The sequence below is a fragment of the Caretta caretta genome, chromosome 1, assembly GCF_965140235.1.
Source record: "Caretta caretta isolate rCarCar2 chromosome 1, rCarCar1.hap1, whole genome shotgun sequence".
NCBI classification, from domain to species: domain Eukaryota; kingdom Metazoa; phylum Chordata; order Testudines; family Cheloniidae; genus Caretta; species Caretta caretta.
Window position 1 is genome coordinate 329,110,128 of NC_134206.1, and position 24,673 is coordinate 329,134,800.

Consider the following 24,673-nt stretch of genomic DNA (forward strand, 5'->3'; position numbering starts at 1 on the left):
AGTTACACCAGTGTAAATGATAAGAGAATCAGTTCCCAAGTCTTTCAGTTCCATTGTGCCATGCTACTTGCACCTATTATTTTTCAGCTTTGAAGACACGTCCCAAAGGCTTTCACAAGGACTTCAGAAATGCCAGTAAATTCTGCAGTCTACTACTGTGCTGTATATTTAAGGTGACTTCTTGCAGTAGAGAAATGGAACCTCTCATTTATATGAGAAATTGCATTAATAAAATAGGAATCCTTTAGTATCTTGTTGGAATTGTATTTATTTATTTATTTATTTTAGAAAAACTGGAATAGACTTCTTCACATCCTGTCCTAAACTGTAATGTAATGTCATATGCACTGTAAAATAGTTACCACACTATACCTTAGTATTTGCATTTCAGTGTCAGATGATTCATTCATATATTCTTTACCCACCTCATGTGAGTGTTGTAAGGACTTACATAACATGTAAAGTGTTTTCAGGTTTTCAGATTAGAAAAAGATCTATTAAAGTGAAAAGTATTATATTGTTTCTATGGTTGTTAATATGCTCAAGTATCCTCTGAGTTAAATGAAATGTTCTGTGACGGGGCAAGGCCAGATGGCTATAAAAAAGTAGTGGGAGATAGCTATATTAGCTCCAGGGTAGACAAATCCCTGGTACCAGGATAAGTTAAATGGTAGTTGCTCCAGGTCAATTAAGACACCTGGGGCCAATTAAGAACTTTCCAGAAGGCAGGGAGAATGCTAGATTGATTGAGACACCTGAAGCCAATCAGGGACTGGCTAAAACTAGTTAAAACCCTCCCAGTTAGTCAGGTGGGGGTGGATGTCAGGAGCTGTGGGAGGAAGTTGTGTTGTTGGAGAGACTGAGCAGTACACACCATATCAGGCACAAGGAAGGAGGCCCTGAGGTAAGGGTGAAGTGGAGCTTGAGGAAGTGGGGGCTGCTGTGGGGAAGTAGCCCAGGGAATTGTACGTGTCATGTTTCTAAAAGGTCAACTACCATAGCTGACACTATTAGAGTCCCTGGGCTGGAGCCCAGAGTAGAGGGTGGGCCCAGGCTCCCCACTTTGCGCCCACCCCCTCCCCCAATTAATCACTGAGACTGGGAGACAACAGATACTGTGCAAGGGAGGATAGCTTCTCCTCACCTCCCTTGCTGGCTTATGATGAAAATGGCTCAGTAGACTGTGACCCTTGTCTCTAGAGAGAGAAGGGTTTCATGGAGGGTCACAGTGAGCCTCTGAGGCTAGCAAAATCCGCCAGGAAATGTGGGACCCACGGAGACAAGGACAGAGCTTTGTCACAGTATCAAGTGAACAAATACTTTATATCTTGCTGGTTTCCAAGACAAAAATAAAAAAATTAGGCCAATGATGCTATTAGATTTACACACATGCAGAAACTATTTGGAAGCAGGGGGGAGGGTAGGCAGTGGGGGAGGGGAGAGCACTGCTTGGCAAATTCATTAGCTGCTGTAATGAGGTGGTGTAGACAACATTGAATCTATTCCAGTTCTGAAGCTGGATGTAGCAGCTCTAATTCCACTCCATGACCTGGAAGGAGAACTTCTTCACTCCAGTACTGAAGGAGATTCCCCCAGCACACAGCTCAGCTCCTTGGGCAAGTAAAATGATTAGACGATTTGGAGCCAATAGCTCAAAAATAGCTATGCAAACCTCCAACATGGCCTGTGACTTGTTCTTATTGAGGACTGGTTGCTTTGCCAAATTCAAATTGTTTTTTTAAAATAAGTGTTTTAAAAATCCTTCCAAAGTATGCTCAATAACAAAGGTGTTAGCAATCTACAAAGGATTCTCCAATGCACCTATGTGTCTATAATGGTTGGTTCTCCAATATGGTTGCAGTTGCTTAGTGTCTCCTTCTCGGCATTCACCAGCTTAGCTGTTTGTCTGGGACTGAACATCACTTCTGCTTCCTGCTGGACAGCTGTGGTCTGGTGAATTTGAAGTGTTGCAGCAGTATCGGAGTTCTGATTATCTTGGTTGGGACTTGCTCAGCTTCCCCTTGCCAGGCTAATGGGCGTGTCTCTTAACGCCTCTTAATGGTCAGGAGGAGGGACTAGGAAAAGACTATCGGGTTGAAAAGAAGGAAGGGAGTCTGGAAAAAGAGGTGCTGAGAAGAGAGGAAGATTTTGATTTTTTCTTTCTTCTTTTCTATTTCCTTTAAAAAAAAGCAAAAACAAATTAAATACAAAAACAAAACGAACAGAAACAAACCTATGAATGCAATGCTAAGTTTACAGGTCTAGGGCCTGAGTTTGTGATATTTACTCACACAAGGAATCTTTACTTGAGTAGTCTTTTGGATTTCACTGTAACTATTTGAGTGAAAAGGATTACATGCATGAGTAAGAGTTCATAGAATCAGCACTTGAAACACAAAAAATGCCAGTAAATGCTAAAGTTAAGATTCCCATATGTTTGTAATTATTAGATGGTTACACTACTAAATATATACTGGTTATACAGTATGTGGGCAAGTTAATGTCAATGGGATATCCTTAGCTATTGCATTTCCATGCATTTGTAATTAAATTTGTATCCTTAATTTTACATTAAAGTAACATTTTTTTTTCATTTAATATAGCACCTATTAATAGAGAGAACCCTATACAGTTATGTTCAATAACTATCAATTTTACATCAAAGATATTTCCCAGAACCCACAGGAAGAAAATATAAAACTGAGAAAGATTATAGAAACAGTAGATATGAGGATTCATCAAGTAAAATCATCTATATTTCTATGCATGTGTCTACAAATATATTTTAAATATCTTTATATCTTTTTCCATTTTTTTCTGTTCTCCTCCTCCAGGTCTGCCAATTCCCTTAGTATAAGGTACCAGGGCAGGAAATAATAGTGATGACTATTTGAGTTGGAAGTTAAATTAATCCGTCTTCATGTTCACATTCTATGTTTGCATATATTGAACATCTCTTCGTGATCTTACTCTTCTTTTCCATTGCTTTGTTCTTGGTGTGGAAAGTGGTCAATTGATGTCCTGAGATCAGGCAGTCTTCTCTAGACTGGACTAAAAACATGGCTTTAAAATTAGTTTTTGGCTCTTGTGCTTATGCTTGGAGTATCTCTCAAAATTCATACAGGATCTTCCAGTCCTTTTAACACAGGTGGTTATCTGTGCAGCACACTACATTCAATTTCATCAAAACCAAAAATGAAACCAAACAACATCAACTTTCTGGGTGATCAAACCTCCAGACCCTCTAAAATTTACTATTGTCATCAATTTATGGCAGGGGAAACATTTGCTTGACTAACACATAAAATGCTCAGATAGACGCTTTGGAGACTTTTTAAAAAAGCCATGCTCACCAACCAAGCTATTTGTAGCTACAGACTGTGAGTAGTTTACTAACTTAAACTCAGTTGTATAGAGAGAAGAGTGATGCGTTGGTTAGCAGTAGAGGACTGTGACCCAGAGGCTCGTTAGTTCTAATACTGGCTCTGATACTGCCTCCCTCCATAGGGCTTGGGCAAACTATTAAACAGAGCAGTCTGGAGGATGACAATTCTGTTTTTCCACAGCTTTTGAGGTTTCAAAATGTATTTTTGTTCCACATTGGAACAAAATCAAAACCTTTTGAAAGTTTTCATGAAACGGAATTGTGCTGAAACATCCATTTCCTGATTGAAGTGGTTAGGTTTTCGATTTGGGTCTCCCTCTCTGTTCAGAAGTGACCAGTGAGCCCTGGAACTCAGAAACCTTCATGTCAAAAACTTCTTGGAAACCAACACATCTCCACAAAACATTTCAGCTTTGATTAAACTGCTTGTTTTGATGAAAATACATTTATTTGAAAATGTTCTGACCACCTCTATTGTTTAACCTCTCTGCCTCAGTTACCCCATCTTGCAGGGATGTTTTGAGGATTAATCAGATAATATTTGAAAAGCAATATTAAATGTGAAGTTTCATAAGTATTAATACTAAGTGGTGTAGATATCTGAAGGCATATTTTTTTAAAGGGTGGTTTTGTGAGCACAAAGTGCAACCACAAAATCTGAGCCTGCAAAATTAATTGCAGGTGTAAATCAAAGTGCTTACCCAGCTGCTTTATTCCTCAAATCAAGAAATTAGAAGTGCAAGTATCCAGATATGTGCCCACAATTCACTTTGCAGACACAAATTTTGCAGCTGCAATTTGTGAACATAAATATGAAACCATCCTTTTGAAAATCTGTCCCTAATTAGTATTCCAAAGCTGTTTTGTTTGGCACTTCTGGGATGCATTTAGCAGGTTTAAAATGATGAGAATGCTCAAACAGGAGAATATGATTTTATGTATGTGCCTAATATGGTTACATATTAAAAGTTACCATTCAGATCATTTAGTTTTCCCTGTCCCCACACTTGTCCTTGTGTGGGCTCCTTGTTGGGATTGCCTGGGGTGAAAAGATTGTAGCCTTCTTTGCTCATGGCTTTATGCCTTTTCAGTTACCCACTCTGGATTTTGGCTTGCATAGAGTCATCATTTAATTTCTCTTCAAGGTGCTGTACATTGATTTTTCCCAGTAAGAGTTTCCAAGACCCAGTCAGCTTATCTTAAATAAAAATAGACTGACTGGCAAAATGCAACAATAGAGAGAAAACAGAGAAATAAAAGGTAACTAGAAATAAATACATCTATTCAATAACATTTTTTTATTGCAGCAGTGCCTAAAGTCAGGATTGCCATATGATTGTGCTAGATCAGGGGAGGGCAAACTATGGCCCGCAGGCTGGATCTGGCCTGTTAGGGCTTTCAGTCCGGCTCGCAGGATTGCCAGCCCTGTGGCGTAGCAGAAAGTGGCCGGCACTGTGTCCTTTGGGGAGGGGGTGGCAGAGGGCTCCGTGTGCTGCCCTTGCTGAAAGGCATTGCCCCCCGCAGCTCCCATTGGCTGGGAATGGAGAACCACAGCCAATGGGAGCTCTGGGGGTGGTACCCACAGGCGAGGGCAGCGCACGGCGGAGCTGCCTGCCCCACCCCACCCCCAGGAGCCACTGCTGGACATGCTGCCCACTTCTGGGAGCGGTGCGGGGCCAGGGCAGGGAGGGAGCCTGCCTTAGCCCAGCTACGTGCCTCTACCACCCTGGAGCCGCTCGAGGTAAGTGTCACTGAACCCCTCCTGCACCCCTTGCCCTGAGCCCCCTAACTGTTCTCAGTGGTACCAGATGACAGAACGAGGAGTAATGGTCTCAACTTGCAGTGGGAGAGGTTTAGGTTGGATATTAGGGAAAACTTTTTCACTAAGGGGGTGGTGAAGCACTGGAATGGGTTACCTAGGGAGGTGGTGGAATCTTTTTCCTTAGAGGTTTTTAAGGTCAGGCTTGACAAAGCCCTGGCTGGGATGATTTAGTTGAGGATTGGTTCTGCTTTGAGCAGGGGGTTGGACTAGATGACCTGCTGAGGTCCCTTCCAACTCTGATATTCTATGAGTAACCCCCTGCCTTGAGCCCCTGTCGCACCCCTCCTGCACCCCAACCCCCTGCCCTGAGCCCCCAACCCCCTGCCCTAAGCCTCCTGCCGCACCCCGCACCCCTCCTGCACCTCAACCCCTTGCCCTGAGCCCCTTCCTGCACCCCGGACCCCCTTGCTGCACCCCACACCCCATCCTGCACCCCAACCCCCTGCCCCAGCCCTACATTCATGGCCCTGCATACAATTTCCCCACCCAGATGTGTCCCTCGGGCCAAAAACTTTGCCCACCCCTGTGCTAGATAGTGTACAAACACAAAAGAAGATACTCTCTCCATCTCAGAACATAGTCTAACCTAAAAAGCACTCCTTGGTGGGCACAAAAATTGCCTACAAAATGGCAGAACAGTGTCCACTCTTATCTACAGCATAAAAGCTCTCTGTCCCAAATTTTCAATTCTGTGCCAGCCTCGGGTGACTCAATTTTTGAGTGTCCAACTCTGGACACGTACGGCTGATTTTTAAAGGTATTGAGCACCCAGAACTCCAGTTGAAATTGATGGGGGATATGGGTGCTCAGCACCTTTGGAAATTCAGACCCTATGTGTTTCATGTTGTGGACTCAAAAACCCCAAGTTATTAGACAGTTTACAAAAACGAATTGGTTATCTTTCAGTGTCCCTGTCTAATATTTACCATTAAAGTATTTGTAACCAAAGCCCTTTCCTACCCTGTATAAAACCAGTTTTCCACCGCCATGACATTTCATGAAAATGACTATAAAGTATGCCCTGTAGTCAGTTTTCATCTTTTTTGTAAAGATAGTAATTCTCCATTCACTTAAATGGGGTTTTTCTACATCCCAGTGGTTTCATAACTATATTATTGCAAGTCTGTGGTGTCTTTTTTTAACAACGTCAAGATTATAGCAGAAAGATGTATAGTACATTGAAATTCAAGTCTTTTAGAAATATTACAATGTCAAAAGGAACAAAACCGTGTCACCACAAGTCTGTAGAGATTTTGTTATAATGTCAAAATTAAATTAAAGTAAGTTATACTACTGGTTAAAAAACAAAGAAATGAAGCACAAAAAATTTAGAATGAGACAAACCTACCCTAACAAGATAGGCTACAGTCATGGCTTAGCCTTACTGTACCAGGAATTGCAGTGCCTATAATAGATGTCCAGAACACTGAATGATAATTAAAAAAGATCTGTGAAAATGTTTATTTCACCAATTTGGCCTATGTACTCTGCTTCTACTTTCACTGCAATCCCTTTGTATGGAACCATTTGGGTTATGTAATATCACCTAGAATTTGAATGATTTAACGAAACAATAAAGACTCTCTTAATCAGAAATATTTCACTAAAAGTGAGGGGTTATAGTAAAGGGAGGAACAAGTCCCCATCCTCTGCCAAAGGCATAGGGAGCACTCCCCCACCTTTCCTTATCCATGGCATCAGAGAGTGCTCCTCTTCTTTCACTGGTGGACTGATGACTTGGCAGGAAGAGGAATGTGACATGGGAGTAGCAGGAAAAGTTCCTTCCCGGTTGAGGAATTTCTGGGGCTCCTAGCATTCCAATCAGTGACTGAAGCACCATCAGCATCTGATGAAGGACAAATCATAGATGGCACTGAGGCAGGACTCAGTATTATTTAGACCATCCCTGGCAGGTGTCCCTGTTCTTAAAAACCTCCAATGACAGAGATTCCACAACCTCCTTGGGTAATTTATTCCAGTGTTTAACTACACTAGGGTATGTCTACACTACGGAATAAGGTCGAATTTATAGAAGTCGGTTTTTTAGAAATCGGTTTTATATATTCGAGTGTGTGTGTCCCCACAGAAAATGCTCTAAGTGCATTAAGTGCATTAACTCGGCGGAGCACTTCCACAGTACCGAGGCTAGAGTCGACTTCCGGAGCGTTGCACTGTGGGTAGCTATCCCACAGTTCCCGCAGTCTCCGCTGCCCATTGGAATTCTGGGTTGAGATCCCAATGCCTGATGGGGCTAAAACATTGTCGCGGGTGGTTCTGGGTACATATCGTCAGGCCCCCGTTCCCTCCCTCCCTCCGTGAAAGCAAGGGCAGACAATCGTTTCACGCCTTTTTTCCTGAGTTACCTGTGCAGATGCCATACCATGGCAAGCAGGGAGCCCGCTCAGGTAACCGTCACCCTATGTCTCCTGGGTGCTGGCAGACGCGGTACGGCATTGCTACACAGTAGCAGCAACCCCTTGCCTTGTGGTAGCAGACGGTACAGTACGACTGGTAGCCGTCATCGTCATGTCCGAGGTGCTCCTGGCCACGTTGGCTGGGAGCGCCTGGGCAGACATGGGCGCAGGGACTAAATTTGGAGTGACTTGACCAGGTCATTCTCTTTAGTCCTGCAGTCAGTCCTATTGAACCGTCTTATGGTGAGCGGGCAGGCGATACGGACTGCTAGCAGTCGTACTGTACGATCTTCTGCCAGGCAGGCAAGAGATGAGGATTGCTAGTAGTCGTATTGTACCATCTTCTGCCAGGCAGGCAAGAGATGAGGATGGCTAGCAGTCGTACTGTACCATCTTCTGCCGAGCAGCCATGAGATGTGGATGGCATGCAGTCCTTCTGCACCGTCTGCTGCCAGCCAAAGATGTAAAAGATAGATGGAGTGGGTCAAAACAAGAAATAGACCAGATTTGTTTTGTACTCATTTGCCTCCTCCCCTGTCTAGGGGACTCATTCCTCTAGGTCACACTGCAGTCACTCACAGAGAAGGTGCAGCGAGGTAAATCTAGCCATGTATCAATCAGAGGCCAGGCTAACCTCCTTGTTCCAATAACAACGATAACTTAGGTGCACCATTTCTTATTGGAACCCTCCGTGAAGTCCTGCCTGAAATACTCCTTGATGTAAAGACACCCCCTTTGTTGATTTTAGCTCCCTGAAGCCAACCCTGTAAGCCGTGTCCTCAGTCGCCCCTCCCTCGGTCAGAGCAACGGCAGACAATCGTTCCGCGCCTTTTTTCTGTGCGGACGCCATACCAAGGCAAGCATGGAGGCCGCTCAGCTCACTTTGGCAATTAGGAGCACATTAAACACCACACGCATTATCCAGCAGTATATGCAGCACCAGAACCTGGCAAAGCGATACCGGGCGAGGAGGCGACGTCAGCGCGGTCACGTGAGTGATCAGGACATGGACACAGATTTCTCTGAAAGCATGGGCCCTGCCAATGCATGCATCATGGTGCTAATGGGGCAGGTTCATGCTGTGGAACGCCGATTCTGGGCTCGGGAAACAAGCACAGACTGGTGGGACCGCATAGTGTTGCAGGTCTGGGACGATTCCCAGTGGCTGCGAAACTTTCGCATGCGTAAGGGCACTTTCATGGAACTTTGTGACTTGCTTTCCCCTGCCCTGAGGCGCATGAATACCAAGATGAGAGCAGCCCTCACAGTTGAGAAGCGAGTGGCGATAGCCCTGTGGAAGCTTGCAACGCCAGACAGCTACCGGTCAGTTGGGAATCAATTTGGAGTGGGCAAATCTACTGTGGGGGCTGCTGTGATGCAAGTAGCCCACGCAATCAAAGATCTGCTGATATCAAGGGTAGTGACCCTGGGAAATGTGCAGGTCATAGTGGATGGCTTTGCTGCAATGGGATTCCCTAACTGTGGTGGGGCTATAGACGGAACCCATATCCCTATCTTGGCACCGGAGCACCAAGCCGCCGAGTACATAAACTGCAAGGGATACTTTTCGATAGTGCTGCAAGCTCTGGTGGATCACAAGGGACGTTTCACCAACATCAACGTGGGATGGCCGGGAAAGGTGCATGATGCTCGCATCTTCAGGAACTCTGGTCTGTTTCAAAAGCTGCAGGAAGGGACTTTATTCCCAGACCAGAAAATAACTGTTGGGGATGTTGAAATGCCTATATGTATCCTTGGGGACCCAGCCTACCCCTTAATGCCATGGCATATGAAGCCGTACACAGGCAGCCTGGACAGTAGTCAGGAGCTGTTCAACTACAGGCTGAGCAAGTTCAGAATGGTGGTAGAATGTGCATTTGGACGTTTAAAGGCGCGCTGGCGCAGTTTACTGACTCGGTTAGACCTCAGCGAAACCAATATTCCCACTGTTATTACTGCTTGCTGTGTGCTCCACAATATCTGTGAGAGTAAGGGGGAGACGTTTATGGCGGGGTGGGAGGTTGAGGCAAATCGCCTGGCTGCTGGTTACGCGCAGCCAGACACCAGGGCGGTTAGAAGAGCACAGGAGGGCGTGGTACGCATCAGAGAAGCTTTGAAAACCAGTTTCATGACTGGCCAGGCTACGGTGTGAAAGTTCTGTTTGTTTCTCCTTGATGAAACCCCCCGCCCCTTGGTTCACTCTACTTCCCTGTAAGCTAACCACCCGCCCCTCCTCCCTTCAATCACCGCTTGCAGAGGCAATAAAGTCATTGTTGCTTCACATTCATGCATTCTTTATTCATTCATCACACAAATAGGGGGATGACTACCAAGGTAGCCCAGGAGGGGTGGTGGAGGAGGGAAGGAAAATGCCACACAGCACTTTAAGCACAGCACTTTAAAAGTTTACAACTTTAAAATTTATTGAATGACAGCCTTCTTTTTTTGGGGCAATCCTCTGTGGTGGAGTGGCTGGTTGGCCGGAGGCCCCCCCACCGCGTTCTTGGGCGTCTGGGTGTGGAGGCTATGGAACTTGGGGAGGAGGGCGGTTGGTTACAGAGGGGCTGCAGTGGCAGTCTGTGCTCCAGCTGCCTTTGCTGCAGCTCAACCATACACTGGAGCATACTGGTTTGGTCCTGCAGCAGCCTCAGCATTGAATCCTGCCTCCTCTCATCACGCTGCCGCCACATTTGAGCTTCAGCCCTGTCTTCAGCCCGCCACTTACTCTCTTCAGCCCGCCACTTACTCTCTTCAGCCCGCCACCTCTCCTCCCGGTCATTTTGTGCTTTCCTGCACTCTGACATTATTTGCCTCCACGCATTCGTCTGTGCTCTGTCAGTGTGGGAGGACAGCATGAGCTCGGAGAACATGTCATCGCGAGTGCGTTTTTTTTTCTTTCTAAGCTTCACTAGCCTCTGGGAAGGAGAAGATCCTGTGATCATTGAAACACATGCAGCTGGTGGAGAAAAAAAAAGGGACAGCGGTATTTAAAAAGACACATTTTATAAAACAGTGGCTACACTCTTTCAGGGTAAACCTTGCTGTTAACATTACATACATAGCACATGTGCTTTCGTTACAAGGTCGCATTTTGCCTCCTCCCACCGCGTGACTACCCCCTCAACCTTCTCCCCTCCCTGTGGCTAACAGCGGGGAACATTTCTGTTTAGCCACAGGCAAACAGCCCAGCAGGAATGGGCTCCTCTGAGTGTCCCCTGAAGAAAAGCACTCTATTTCAACCAGGTGACCATGAATTATATCTCACTCTCCTGAGGATAACACAGAGAGATAAAGAACGGATGTTGTTTGAATGCCAGCAAACATACACTGCAATGCTTTGTTCTACAATGATTCCCGAGTACGTGTTACTGGCCTGGAGTGGTAAAGTGTCCTACCATGAAGGACGCAATAAGGCTGCCCTCCCCAGAAACCTTTTGCAAAGGCTTTAGGACTACATCTAGGAGAACCGCAAATGCCAGGGCAAAGTAATCCTTTCACATGCTTGCTTTTAAACCATGTATAGTATTTTAAAAGGTACACTCACCAGAGGTCCCTTCTCCGCCTGCTGGGTCCAGGAGGCAGCCTTGGGTGGGTTCGGGGGGTACTGGCTCCAGGTCCAGGGTGAGAAACAGTTCCTGGCTGTCGGGAAAACCGGTTTCTCCGCTTGCTTGCTGTGAGCTATCTACAACCTCCTCCTCCTCATCATCTTCTTCGTCCCCAAAACCTGCTTCCGTATTGCCTCCATCTCCATTGAAGGAGTCAAACAACACGGCTGGGGTAGTGGTGGCTGAACCCCCTAAAATGGCATGCAGCTCATCATAGAAGCGGCATGTTTGGGGCTCTGACCCAGAGCGGCTGTTCGCCTCTCTGGTTTTCTGGTAGGCTTGCCTCAGCTCCTTCAGTTTCACGCGGCACTGCTTCGGGTCCCTGTTATGGCCTCTGTCCTTCATGCCCTGGGAGATTTTGACAAAGGTTTTGGCATTTCGAAAACTAGAACGGAGTTCTGATAGCACAGATTCCTCTCCCCAAACAGCGATCAGATCCCGTACCTCCCGTTCGGTCCATGCTGGATCTCTTTTGCGATTCTGGGACTCCATCATGGTCACCTCTGCTGATGAGCTCTGCATGGTCACCTGCAGCTTGCCACGCTGGCCAAACAGGAAATGAGATTCAAAAGTTCGCGGTTCTTTTCCTGTCTACCTGGCCAGTGCATCTGAGTTGAGAGTGCTGTCCAGAGCGGTCATAATGGAGCACTCTGGGATAGCTCCCGGAGGCCAATACCATCGAATTGTGTCCACAGTACCCCAAATTCGAGCCGGCAACGTCGATTTAAGCGCTAATCCACTTGTCAGGGGTGGAGTAAGGAAATCGATTTTAAGAGCCCTTTAAGTCGAAATAAAGGGCTTCATTGTGTGGACCGGTGCAGGTTTACATTGATTTAACGCTGCTAAATTCGACCTAAAGTCCTAGTGTAGACCAGAGCTTACAGTTAGGAAGTTTTTCCTAATGACCAACTTAACCCACCCTTGCTGCCATTTAAGCCTGTAACTTCTTGTCCTGTCCTCAGTGGTTAAGGAGAACAATTTATCACCCTCCTCTTTACAATAACCTTTTACTTACTTGAAGACTGTTATCATGTCCCCCTCCTCCTCTAATCTTCTCCTCTCCAGACTAAAAAGAAAAGGAGGACTTGTGGCACCTTGGAGACTAACCAATTTATTTGAGCATAAGCTTTCGGGAGCTACAGCTCACTTCATCGGATGCATTCAGGGGAAAATACAGTGGGGAGAATTATATACATAGAGAACATGAAACAATGGGTGTTACCATACACACTGTAACGAGAGTGATCACTTAAGGTGAGCTATTACCAGCAGGAGAGCAGGGGGGCGGGGGGGGGCAGACCTTTTATAGTGATAACCAAGGTGGGCCATTTCCAGCAGTTGACAAGAATGTCTGAGGAACAGTGGAGGGTGGCGGGGGGAAGATAAACATGGGGACATAGTTTTACTTTGTGTAATGACCCATCCACTCCCAGTCTCTATTCAAGCCTAAGTTAATTGTATCCAGTTTGCAAATTAATTCCAATTCAGCAGTCTCTCGTTGGAATCTGTTTTTGAAGTTTTTTTGTTGGAGAATTGCAACTTTTAGGTCTGTAAGCAAGTGACCAAAGAGATTGAAGTGTTCTCCAACTGGTTTTTGAATGCTCTAATTCTTGACGTCTGATTTCAACGTCTATTTTCGACGTCTCCGACTCAAGGAATATTTCCAACACACCTCTGAACAACATACTAATCCACAGAGACCTTCCTACCAACACTACAAAAAGAAGGATTCTGGGTGGACTCCTCCTGAAGGTTGAAACAACAGACTGGACTTCTACATAGAGTGGTTTCGCTGACGTGCACGGCTGAAATTGTGGAAAAGCAGCATCACTTGCCCCATAACCTCAGCTGTGCAGAACACAATGCCATCCACAGCCTCAGAAACAACTCTGACATCATAATCAAAAAGGCTGACAAAGGAGGTGCTGTTGTCATCATGAGTAGGTTGGAATATGAACAAGAGGCTGCTAGGCAGCTCTCCAACACCACTTTCTACAAGCCATTACCCTCTGATCCCACTGAGGGCTACCAAAAGAAACTACACGATTTGCTCAAGAAACTCCCTGAAAAAGCACAAGAACAAATCCGCACAGACACACCCCTGGAACCCCGACCAGGGGAATTCTATCTGCTACCCAAGATCCATAAACCTGGAAATCCTGGATGCCCCATCATCTCAGGCATTGGCACCCTGACAGCTGGATTGTCTGGCTATGTAGACTCCCTCCTCAGGCCCTATGCTACCAGCACTCCCAGCTATCTTCAAGACACCACTGACTTCCTGAGGGAACTACAGTCAATTGGTGATCTTCCTGAAAACACTATCCTGGCCACTATGGATGTAGACGCCCTCTACACCAACATTCCACACAAAGATGGACTACAAGCCATCAGGAACACTATCCCCGATAATGTCATGGCAAACCTGGTGGCTGAACTTTGTGACTTTGTCCTCACCCATAACTATTTCACGTTTGGGAACAATGTATACCTTCAAATCAGTGGCACTGCTATGGGAACCCACATGGCCCCACAGTATGCCAACATTTTTCTGGCTGACTTAGAACAATGCTTCCTCAGCTCTTGTCCCGTAATGCCCCTACTCTACTTGCGCAACATTGATGACATCTTCATCATCTGGACCCATGGAAAAGAAGCCCTTGAGGAATTCCACCATGATTTCAACAGTTTCCATCCCACCATCAACCTCAGCCTGGACCAGTCCACACAAGAGATCCACTTCCTGGACACTACGGTGCTAATAAGCGATGGTCACATAAACACCACCCTATACCGGAAACCTACTGACCGCTATTCCTACCTACATGCCTCCAGCTTTCATCCAGACCACACCACACGATGCATTGTCTACAGCCAAGCTCTACGATACAACTGCATTTGCTCCAACCCCTCAGACAGAGACAAACACCTACAAGATCTCTATCAAGCATTCTTATAACTACAGTACCCACCTGCTGAAGTGAAGAAACAGATTGACAGAGCCAGAAGAGTACCCAGAAGTCACCTACTACAGGACAGGCCCAACAAAGAAAATAACAGAACGCCACTAGCCATCACCTTCAGCCACCAACTAAAACCTCTCCAACGCATCATCAAGGATCTACAACCCATCACTCTCACAGATCTTGGGAGACAGGCCAGTCCTTGCTTACAGACAGCCCCCAAACCTGAAGCAAATACTCACCAGCAACCACGCACCACACAACAGAACCACTAACCCAGGAACCTATCCTTGCAACAAAGCCCGTTGCCAACTGTGTCCACATATCTATTCAGGGGACACCATCATAGGGCCTAATCACATCAGCCACACTATCAGAGGCTCGTTCACCTGCACATCTACCAATGTGATATATGCCATCATGTGCCAGCAATGCCCCTCTGCCATGTACATTGGTCAAACTGCACAGTCGCTACGTAAAAGAATAAATGGACACAAATCAGACGTCAAGAATTAGAACATTCAAAAACCAGTTGGAGAACACTTCAATCTCTTTGGTCACTTGCTTACAGACCTAAAAGTTGCAATTCTCCAACAAAAAAACTTCAAAAACAGATTCCAACGAGAGACTGCTGAATTGGAATTAATTTGCAAACTGGATACAATTAACTTAGGCTTGAATAGAGACTGGGAGTGGATGGGTCATTACACAAAGTAAAACTATGTCCCCATGTTTATCTTCCCCCCGCCACCCTCCACTGTTCCTCAGACATTCTTGTCAACTGCTGGAAATGGCCCACCTTGGTTATCACTATAAAAGGTCCGCCCCCCGCCCCCCCGCTCTCCTGCTGGTAATAGCTCACCTTAAGTGATCACTCTCGTTACAGTGTGTATGGTAACACCCATTGTTTCATGTTCTCTATGTATATAATTCTCCCCACTGTATTTTCCCCTGAATGCATCCGATGAAGTGAGCTGTAGCTCCCGAAAGCTTATGCTCAAATAAATTGGTTAGTCTCTAAGGTGCCACAAGTACTCCTTTTCTTTTTGCGAATACAGACTAACATGGCTGCTACTCTGAAACCTCTCCAGACTGAACAAATCTAAGTTTTTCAATCTTTCTTCTTAGGCCATATCTCCTACACCTTTAATCATTTTTATTACTGTTCTTTGGACTTTGTCCAATTTATCCACTACTTTCCTGAAGTGTGGTACCCAGAACTGGATACAGTACTCCAGTTAACACCTTCAGTGCTGAGTAGAGTGGAAGAATTACTTCTCATGTCTTGCTTGCAACACTCCTGCTAATACATCCCAGAATGATGTTCACTTTTTTTGCAAGTGTTACTTTGTTGACACATATCTAGTTTCTGATCCACTATCACCCCCAGATCCTCTTCTGCGGTACTCCTTCCTAGGCAGTCATTTCCCATTTTGTATTTGTGCAATTGACTATTCTTTCCTAAGTGTAGTACTTTGCATTTGGCCTTATTGAATTTCATCCTATTTATTTCAGGCCATTTCTCCAGTTTGTCAAGATAATTTTGAATTCTAATCTTGTCTTCCAAAGTGCTTGCAACCCCTCTTCCTACTGAGGTTTCCCATCTCAGAGTCCCCTATTCATCTCCTTTTCTCTATATGAATTGTCCCCTCTACTGCCATTCTTCCTCCTTTCCAGGAGAAAAGGGAGAACCCTATCTCACAATATCTCCATGCCCTCCAGGAAGCAACTCTTCTCTTCTCCCTCTCCCAGTTCCCCCTACCCTCTGAGGGGACAGGCGATAAATAATACTGTAATTATTGGGGATGGTCCATACCCTGGGATGGACCACACTGAGAATGCCACAATCAGGGCAGATTGCAAGAAATAGGGCAGACAATCCCCCAAACTGGTGGTTTATTCTATAATTAGATTCACCAAGCCGGTAAGAAAAGACCTTCTGCAGTACCACACTGGTTAACCAGAAGCCAAACATAGTCCCCTTTAGGCATTCCAGCTCTTGGTTCCCATTTAGATAAACAGGTGTAATATAGTGAGTGGTTATTGAAAACCCGTTTCACCATATGTGAGGTTCTTACTAATCCCAAAAGATCACTCACTTACCCCCAGATCAATATGTATCTCAGGTCTGGTCTTCAGTATGGAGAGATTGATGCTGCTGCAATTGATACAGCAGGGATCGATTTAGCTAAGTCAACGGCAGAGCGCTCTCTGATCAAACCCAGTACTCCAGCTCTCTGAGAAGAGTAAGGGAAGTCGACTGGAAAGCATCTACTGTTGACACAGTGCAGTGAAGACAGTGGGGTAAGTCGACCTCAGCTACACTGACTCCAGTGTATTCACGTAGCTGGAGTAGTGTAACTTAGGTTGACTTACCCCCATAGTGAAGACAAGCCCTCAGATCTTACCCAAATACCACCCTGTCAGCCAATCTTCAGCAAACTAACTAAAGATTTATTAATAAAAGAAAAGAAGAATTATAAATGGCTAATTGATCATATAATTACAAATGATTGCAAAGTCCCTATATCAGGTTTGTAGCAGTGGTGGAATAGACTGCTGGCTTGCAAAAGTCTCTCTGGTAACTTCCAAAAGATTGGATGGTCCTCAGTCCATAGTTCAAAATACTCCTTTTAGTTGTAAATCCACTGTCCAGAGAATTAGAGCCAGTAAGAGCCACAGTGGGGATCCCTCAGGTGTTTCTGATATCCTTTGTCATGTGCATGGAAATTTACTGTACCAAACAAAGCCCACGGTCCCTGTATGTGGAAAGTTACTGGCCCATGATGGAGTTCAGGGTCACATGACCATATCGCATGCCCTTACATATTTTGCTGAATCATAAGGGGTGGCCATTGGCTCCTCCCTGTCTGAAGCAGCCGCAGGAAAACCTACTGGGAGGGATGAGATTCTTCAGTGGCTCACTGTAAGAGCGGAGTGTCCTTAATGGGCCATCAACACATAGCTGGCTAGCCCTGGTGTAAATCTGTCTGAGGGGTATCACCTGGGATACACAGACCATATTCATAACTTCAGATACAAAGATGATACATGTAAATAAAAAGGATAATCCCGCTAAGTAAAACAGAACTTTCCCATTAATACCTTACATGACATACGTTGTACAAGACTTATGGAAATTGTTTAATAGTGGTAACAGCAGCGATCTAAATGTCACTTTTCTTATACATAGCATCACACAGATTCCAGCCAAGGCTCAGTTAGTGTCTCTCATTGAGGCCCCTCTGCACTGGCTGCCTGCCCAGCTGCTACTACTACCACCTCATCAGTCTTACACAGACTTGCACCCAGCTGCAATATCCAGCACTCATAACTTGTTCCACACGCAATTCTGCATCCATTCCTGCCTTCAGCTTCTCTCCAGCTTTCTGCTTGTCATCTGGCCACTGCTTTAGTTTTCCTGTAGCTCCTTGCTTTCCTACAGTCGCTGCTCCCAAACAGACCCCAGCCACCTCCTCTTTCAGGACATTTCCCTTTACCTGGCATGGGAAAAGAGAAGTAAAGTGGGGAGGGGTTGAAGGCTGAAGTCCTCTGCTTTCCAGATTCATTACTATAGGTACATTTTGCATCAAAGCTCTTTGAAATACCAACAGTCTTATAAAATGCAGGGAAATATGAAGGAGAAGATCTGTCTAGATTCTCTGTTATTCTCTGCTTTTACATCAGTACAGAGTCTCCATCCTGGAGAAGTCTAAATGTTGGTGTTTATAAAAGTGAGGATAGCTAGTATCAGGGATGTGCCCCTAACCAGTTCCAGAGCGGTAGCCGTGTTAGTCTGTTAGTCTATAAGGTGCCACAGGACTCTTTGCTGCTAATCAGCACACACCCACTACAGTTTGTCCAGCCATGGGCCTGATTGGGACATGAAGTTCTTTCACATATTTTTCTTTTGTTTCCATTCTCGTCCTTTTGCTATAAACCATCACAACAAGATGAGGCAATCCTAATTCATAACATGACTAGCATTATAGTCACTTATGGATATCTTTACCTAAACTCTCAGCTTGTGACCTGCCCTTGTCAAAGCAGACCATACTAGTATAGATTCAGATGCTGAAACACTCTGTTTGTGATAGGTTGATGTCCTTCGATATAATCTGAAACCTGATGGAGAATGGAGCTTCCCAGCTCCATTCCAGAGGCAGACAAACATTTACAAAAGCAATTAATTAAAAGCAAGTGTTGTGTATTGTTAACAGCAAGGAAAATGTTATACAATAATAATAATCTAAAAGTTGTTTGCTCACTTTCCCTTAAATCCAAGAAAGCAGAATAGGAGACAAAGAGTGGTTATCAGTTTTAAGAAGAATTGGACATGGTTAGGTAAATAAAATAGCAGAGTTTGCATATATACGTATATCTTCTGATGTGATACACAGGAGGCTAATATAAGGCACAGACAAGGAGGAACATAATGTGTGAATTATTGTGAGGTCAATTTTTTTTTAAAATAAGATGAATAGATATTAAAGAAATTAATGAAAATCTTTGTGTCCAGGATTGTAATATTTACGCTGATAATTGTGCATCTCAGGAGGAAACTGATTGAATTTTGTGGTATGGCTAAGTAGGCAGAGGTCTTGAGAGTATAAAAGGAATAGTAAAGCCAGCTTTGCAAAATTGCCATGAAGATTTACCAGTTCAGATACAAAATCTGCTTGCCTGCTCTTTACTGTTCTGACCTGAGATAAGGAAAAACCTAATAATATTTTACTCAACCATCAAATGCCCCGGGCAAGTGGGCAAGTAGAATTTTACAAGACTAAGTGAAACATATTGAAAAGGAACTGCTTTCTCATATGAGAAGCAGAACCGTAATGTTTTTTTAAAAAAGAGAGAGAGAATCTTGGCCATATAAATGGACTGAATACTTTTAAATGTGTTTTTTTTTTAGAATGCTATAGTGTGATTGATATATTCAGTAACAAAATATATTTATAGTAATTGTGCTTTTACAATATTTTGAGTGAGGCATATGATACTGTAATATTTGTTGGTGGGTTTTTTAGGATACCTTTTCAAGTCTCAGAAAATGTTTTCCCAACAATGTTTGGATAAGCTGCAAATCATTCCTCTGTGTATCAAAACATTCTTTCAATTAATATATTGATGAAACTTTCAAAATGCAGTTCGTTTTTTAAAGTGTCATCAAAATATGTTTACTTGTCTGTTTGTAAAGACATTTCATCCTTATAAGTAGCTAAACTAATAGCTGGTTAAATGCAGGTGGTTTCATTTACTAATCAGATAGATAATTGTTTTCACTGGTAAAAAAGAAGACAGCTGCAATTACTATAGAAGATTGTTAGGAGTTTCTTAGCATAACAATGAACAGCAGCACCTGCCTTTCCAATATGCTTTACAATTGTGCTACTGGTACTATTTCCATGACCCGCTGCAACACAGAAAGATGTATGGAATACTATAGCTATCGCTGAGAGACATTTTCATTTTTAAATGCATTTTCATTTGCTTTTAACTTTCTGATAATCTTACTTTTTGGAAGGATATTGTTTAACATTTTTTTCCCCAGCAAAGTGGTGAATTGTTTTGGGGAGTTTTGGAAGTGTTCTAATGTAATTTTATATGGCCATTTTAAAGTTATTGTTGAATTTAAAACAAACAAAGAATTTTTAACCTGATAAGTGGAAAAAAATCTGTTTTTCCCACTCTTTCAAATAATTTTGAAATGGTTTAATTTTACTATCTCAAGCTTGACATAGTCTTTTGACTCAATTCTGCAGCCTTGTAATACGTAGAACTCCTCCTGAAGTCTGCAGTTTGACTCTTGTTCCTTAATATGTCTTTTGATGTATTTGAAGAAATTTGGTTTACTATTTAAAAAAGTCTTATTTGTCATATTTGTGCATTTATATACCCGGTGTGCTACACATGTAGCATTTATTTCAATAGGTGATCATATAAACCCATAAGCAATCACTTTTTGTGTTTGATGTTGTTGGGTTTTTTTTTGTTTTTGTTTTAAAATGGAAATTGAATTCCAAAAGCTACTACAAGTGAATGCAATGCTATGGCTGAGAATTTAATTGCACAGAAGTCAGGGAATTCAAAATTATGATGTACACAGCAACTGTAACTTGGTTATGTTGCACAAAGATATTAAGACATAAAACTGTATAGCAGATAGAATAACACAAAATGCTATGGAATCATTGCACAAAGTGGTCAGCTAAATATTGCTAAGACAATCATAACTTTAAATTTTGTATCACAGATGGGAGGCATTATGGTCTAGTGGTTAAGGCTCCAATTCAGCAAACTTCTTAAACATGTGCAAAAGGTTAAGCACTTTAAGCACCTGAGTAGCGCCACTGAAGGATTTGGAAATCAGAGCATCTGGGTGCTGTTCCTGGGTCTGCTACTTAATCACTTTCAGATACTGGACAAGCCCTTATCTCTTCTCGGTCTCAGTTGTCCCAACTTTAAAATGAGGAATGTTTGCTACCTTTGTAAAGTGTTTGAGAATCCTTCGAATGAAAACTGAAAAATAAGCCTAAGGGCAAAGTATTGTCTTTTGTTTCAGTTATCAACAATAAGATTGCATTAACAGGGTTGGGTTTTTTGTTTGTTTTGGGTTTTTCATTGAAATAGGTCTATGCATTTCCAGACAAGATTTTGGTTAAGATACATTTAATGCTCCCAAAAATATCAGTTAAATTAAACCAATATGATTGGAACATTGTACTACAGTGATTTAAACAAAAAAACACATGGAAAAACTCCCATACCAAATGGTTGAAGTCTTAGTAATTCACTCCCTGGTTTTCAAAAAGAGCGTCTTGAGGTCTGCATGTATTGTAGTTTGGTGGCTCATTATTGGTACAAACACAATAGGCCTAGTTTTTAAAGAAGGCCTTTACTTGGCCCCTGTTTTTGCACCCACATGTAATTGTGGATGCAATTTTGTAGGCTCTGATGAGAACAGAAAATCCTATAACCACCTGTTTTACAGGATAAATGGACACAAATCAGATATTAGGAACAGCAATATTCAAAAACCTGTGGGAGAACACTTCAATCTCCCTGGACACACAATAGCGGATTTAAGGGTAGCCATCCTGCAGCAAAAAAACTTCAGGGCCAGACTTCAAAGAGAAACTGCTGAGCTTCAGTTCATTTGCAAATTTGACACCATCAGCTCAGGGTTAAACAAAGACTGTGAACGGCTCGCCAACTACAAAAGCAGTTTCTCCTCCCTTGGTGTTCACACCTCAACTGCTAGAAGAGGGCCTCATCCTCCATGATTGAACTAACTTTGTTACCCCTAGCCTGATTTTTGCTTGCATATTTATACCTGCCTCTGGAAATTTCCACTACATGCATCCGACGAAGTGGGTATTCACCCACGAAAGCTCATGCTCCAATACGTCTGTTAGTCTATAAGGTGCCACAGGACTCTTTGCCTGTTTTACAGGTTTGCTCATGTAGTTGTATTTCTACATGCCCTCCTTTAAAATTTCTCTCTCTCTCTCTTTTTTTTTTTAAAAGAAGGAGGCCGGCATTGGTTTCTTGTAGGCCTATTTTAGACAACTACTTTCATAATTCTTATAATTCATATTTTAAAGTACCAATATTACCAGTAATGCAAAAAGCCTCAGAGATGTTTACCCTTAGCAATGAAAGAATTTGTTGACAGATATTTTTTATTTCCACAGCTGGTGTTTTGGAGAAGATTTACTATACTAACACACTAACACTAATACTCTGTGATATGTAAAATGCCTTTAGCATTCCATTTACGCTCTAAGAGATTTAATGAAAGCATGATTTTTAGTAAGCCTTCATAAGTTGTCCATCGTGCGTGGGAGACTTAATCAAATACCAGATGTACTTACCTTTCGTTTAACGTTGTTATTTTCATTGTTATCCCTATCTCATCTGTGGTGAAAGTGTTGAGAATTTCAGTTGCAGCTGAATACATTATAATTATGCCTTCCACAAAATACAGCCCAGCACAAAATCTATAACCACAATTCAAATATTATACGTGGTAAATCCTCTTGGTGTTCATTTTATAAGGGACATAGTAAAATTTAATATTTCTACAGGACTGTAGAAGTAGTATCATTAAATATTAAACATTTAAATGTGCAGTTGCTGATTAATTCAGAATATTTCTGAGCATCTCATGAATGTTTAATATCTGTATTTTGCCTGATTGGATATAATTTAAGCTGTGTGTTTCATCTAGTGCTGTAGGACCAGGTACTCATCTTTTATTTCTTGGTCCAGTTTAAAACATTATCTCTCTTATTTGTAGGTTAATATTAATATTTGAACCTTTTACTGTTATTGTTCATTGTTTCACAATACCTTTTGCAGAATTAATAATTAAAGTCTAGCTGACAGCTGCTGCTTAAAATCCCTTTAAAGTATAACTTCCTTTAAAAAAGTCAAGCTTAAATTTGAACAGACTTAGTATGCCAAAAAATTAAGAAGCTGTGATTTACCTTTACTGACGTTCTTAGTTATTCTGATCTGGTTATCATTCACATGATAAATGTGCGTGAACTGAGTCAATGCTAAAATTATGCTAGGATTAAGCCCCAGAAGATCATGGAAGAGCCTCACTATTTCACAAAGCACAATATGGCCTAGGGATTTTCTAGATGGTGAATTAGTGCACAGCAAGCCAGGGTATGACTCTACAGGACACTAGCTTGCTGTGCATTAACTTGCCATGTTGCTACAGCACACTAAACGTGTTCTGAGAACATCAAAGTGCAGTATGGCACTTTTAGTGCTCTGTGGCAGGATTCATGCAGTGAGTTAGTGCATGGCAAGCTAGTGAGCTGTAGAATCACACCATGGCTTGTTGCTCAGTAACTTGCCTTGTAGACAAGCCCTAAATGAAAAAGCTCAAGAAGTAGATGAGGTACCTCTCAGGATGGGAGATCAGGCCAAATGCAAGTAGGGTCTGAGCTAGTCCTGGTGCTGAATTTCAGTGCTGAAGTGAGTTCTAAAATGGACTGTAATACTGTGGTAGCAGGACTATAGTTATGGCTGGGAGGCACTTTTCTGCTTATAAAATGTTCAAAACTTTCTGAAAGGTGACCCTTTTCATATGGTGCTGTCATCCCAAAGGTGAATATTTTGGAAAGTTTGAAATGGATCCTTTCAGTGTTTCAGGATATTTACATGAGGAAAATCTGTTACCCCAAATAAATACAGTCACTCCTCACTTAACGTTGTAGTTATGTTCCTGAAAAATGCGACTTTAAGCAAAATGATGTTAAGCAAATCCAATTTCCCCATAAGAATTAATGTAAATGGGGCGGTTAGGTTCCAGGGAAATTTTTTTCACCAGACAAAAGACGATATATATATATATATATATATATACACACACACACACACACACACACAGTATACATTTTAAACAAACAATTTAATACTGTACACAGCAATGATGATTGTGAAGCTTGGTTGAGGCGGTGAAGTCAGAGGGTGGAAGAGGTGGGATATTTCCCAGGGAATGCCTTACTGCTAAATGATGAACTAGAACAGCTGAGCCCTCAAGGGTTAACGCATTGTTGTTAATGTAGCCTCACACTCTACAAGGAAGCACGAATGGAGGGAGGGGAGACAGCATGGCAGACAGAGACACAGACTGTGTGTGAGAGAGAGAGATGCGCATTGCCCCTTTAAGTACATTGACACCACTCTAAGTACATTGCCTTTTTAAGTAGATCAGCAACTTGAGACAGCCCCTGCTCCCAGGACGCTCCCTCCATCCTGAACCCTGTCGTCTGTCCCCCTGCTCTGTGGAAATGGGGTAAGCGAGGGGCTGGAGCAGAGGGGAGGGGGACACCTTGACATTAGCCCCCTTCTCCCCCCCCCCCCCGCACAACAAACACAACAACCTAAGAAGGCTCCCGGGAGCAGCTTCAAGGCAGAGGGCAGGAGCAGCACATGGCAGTGGAGTGAGAGACAGCTGAACTGCCAGCAATTGATAGCCTGCTGGGTGGCTGCTGCACAGGGAACTTAGGGGAGCTGATGGGGGCTGCCAGTCCACCCTGGTTCCAAGCCCCCACCAGCTAGCTGCAATGGGCTGCTCTTCCTGCAAGCAGTGGACAAAGCAGGAGGCTTCCAAACAACGTTATAAAGGAACATTGTGCAACTTTAAACGAGCATGTTCCCTATTTGATCAGCAACGTAACAACAAAACAAAGTTAACCACGATGACTTTAAGTGAGGAGTTACTGTAAGAGCCACCTTCAGTGACAAAGAAAGCCTATCTTATCAATACTTTGAAAGCAGCACTAGGTCTTCCTCCATAGCTCAGGGGGTTAGCGCAGTGGTCTTGGAATGCAGGAGTCACAGATTCAAATCTCTTTATTTAGTCCTGCCATGAGTGCAGGGGACTGGGCTAGATGACCTCTCGAGGTCTCTTCCAGTCCTACGATTCTATGATATGGAGTTCAATGTGTTGGTTTTAACCT

At 43.3% G+C, this 24,673-nt stretch overlaps 2 protein-coding genes across 3 annotated transcripts in view; one reads left to right on the plus strand and one right to left on the minus strand.

The window, feature by feature from the left end:
• The window catches only part of RELN (reelin), a 468,214-nt gene that overhangs the window by 28,964 nt on the left and 414,577 nt on the right, over positions 1-24,673 (plus strand). The window lies entirely within an intron of this gene.
• On the minus strand, positions 10,036-11,621 carry LOC125630453 (uncharacterized). The gene is made up of 2 exons (XM_048836413.2): positions 11,166-11,621; positions 10,036-10,577 (listed from the first exon to the last, which is right to left on the minus strand). The coding sequence occupies exons 1-2, from the start codon at positions 11,569-11,571 to the stop codon at positions 10,036-10,038; spliced, it is 948 nt and encodes a 315-aa protein (XP_048692370.2). The 5' UTR covers positions 11,572-11,621.

What these genes read in the sequence shown, in the direction of transcription:
- LOC125630453 (XM_048836413.2), bottom strand. Translation starts at nt 11,571, where the DNA reads ATGAAGGACAGAGGCCATAACAGGGACCCGAAGCAGTGCCGCGTGAAA. An exon ending in AGGCGGAGAAGGGACCTCTG is followed by an intron (nt 10,578 to 11,165) that starts GTGAGTGTACCT and finishes TTTCTCCACCAG; the next exon opens with CTGCATGTGTTTCAATGATC.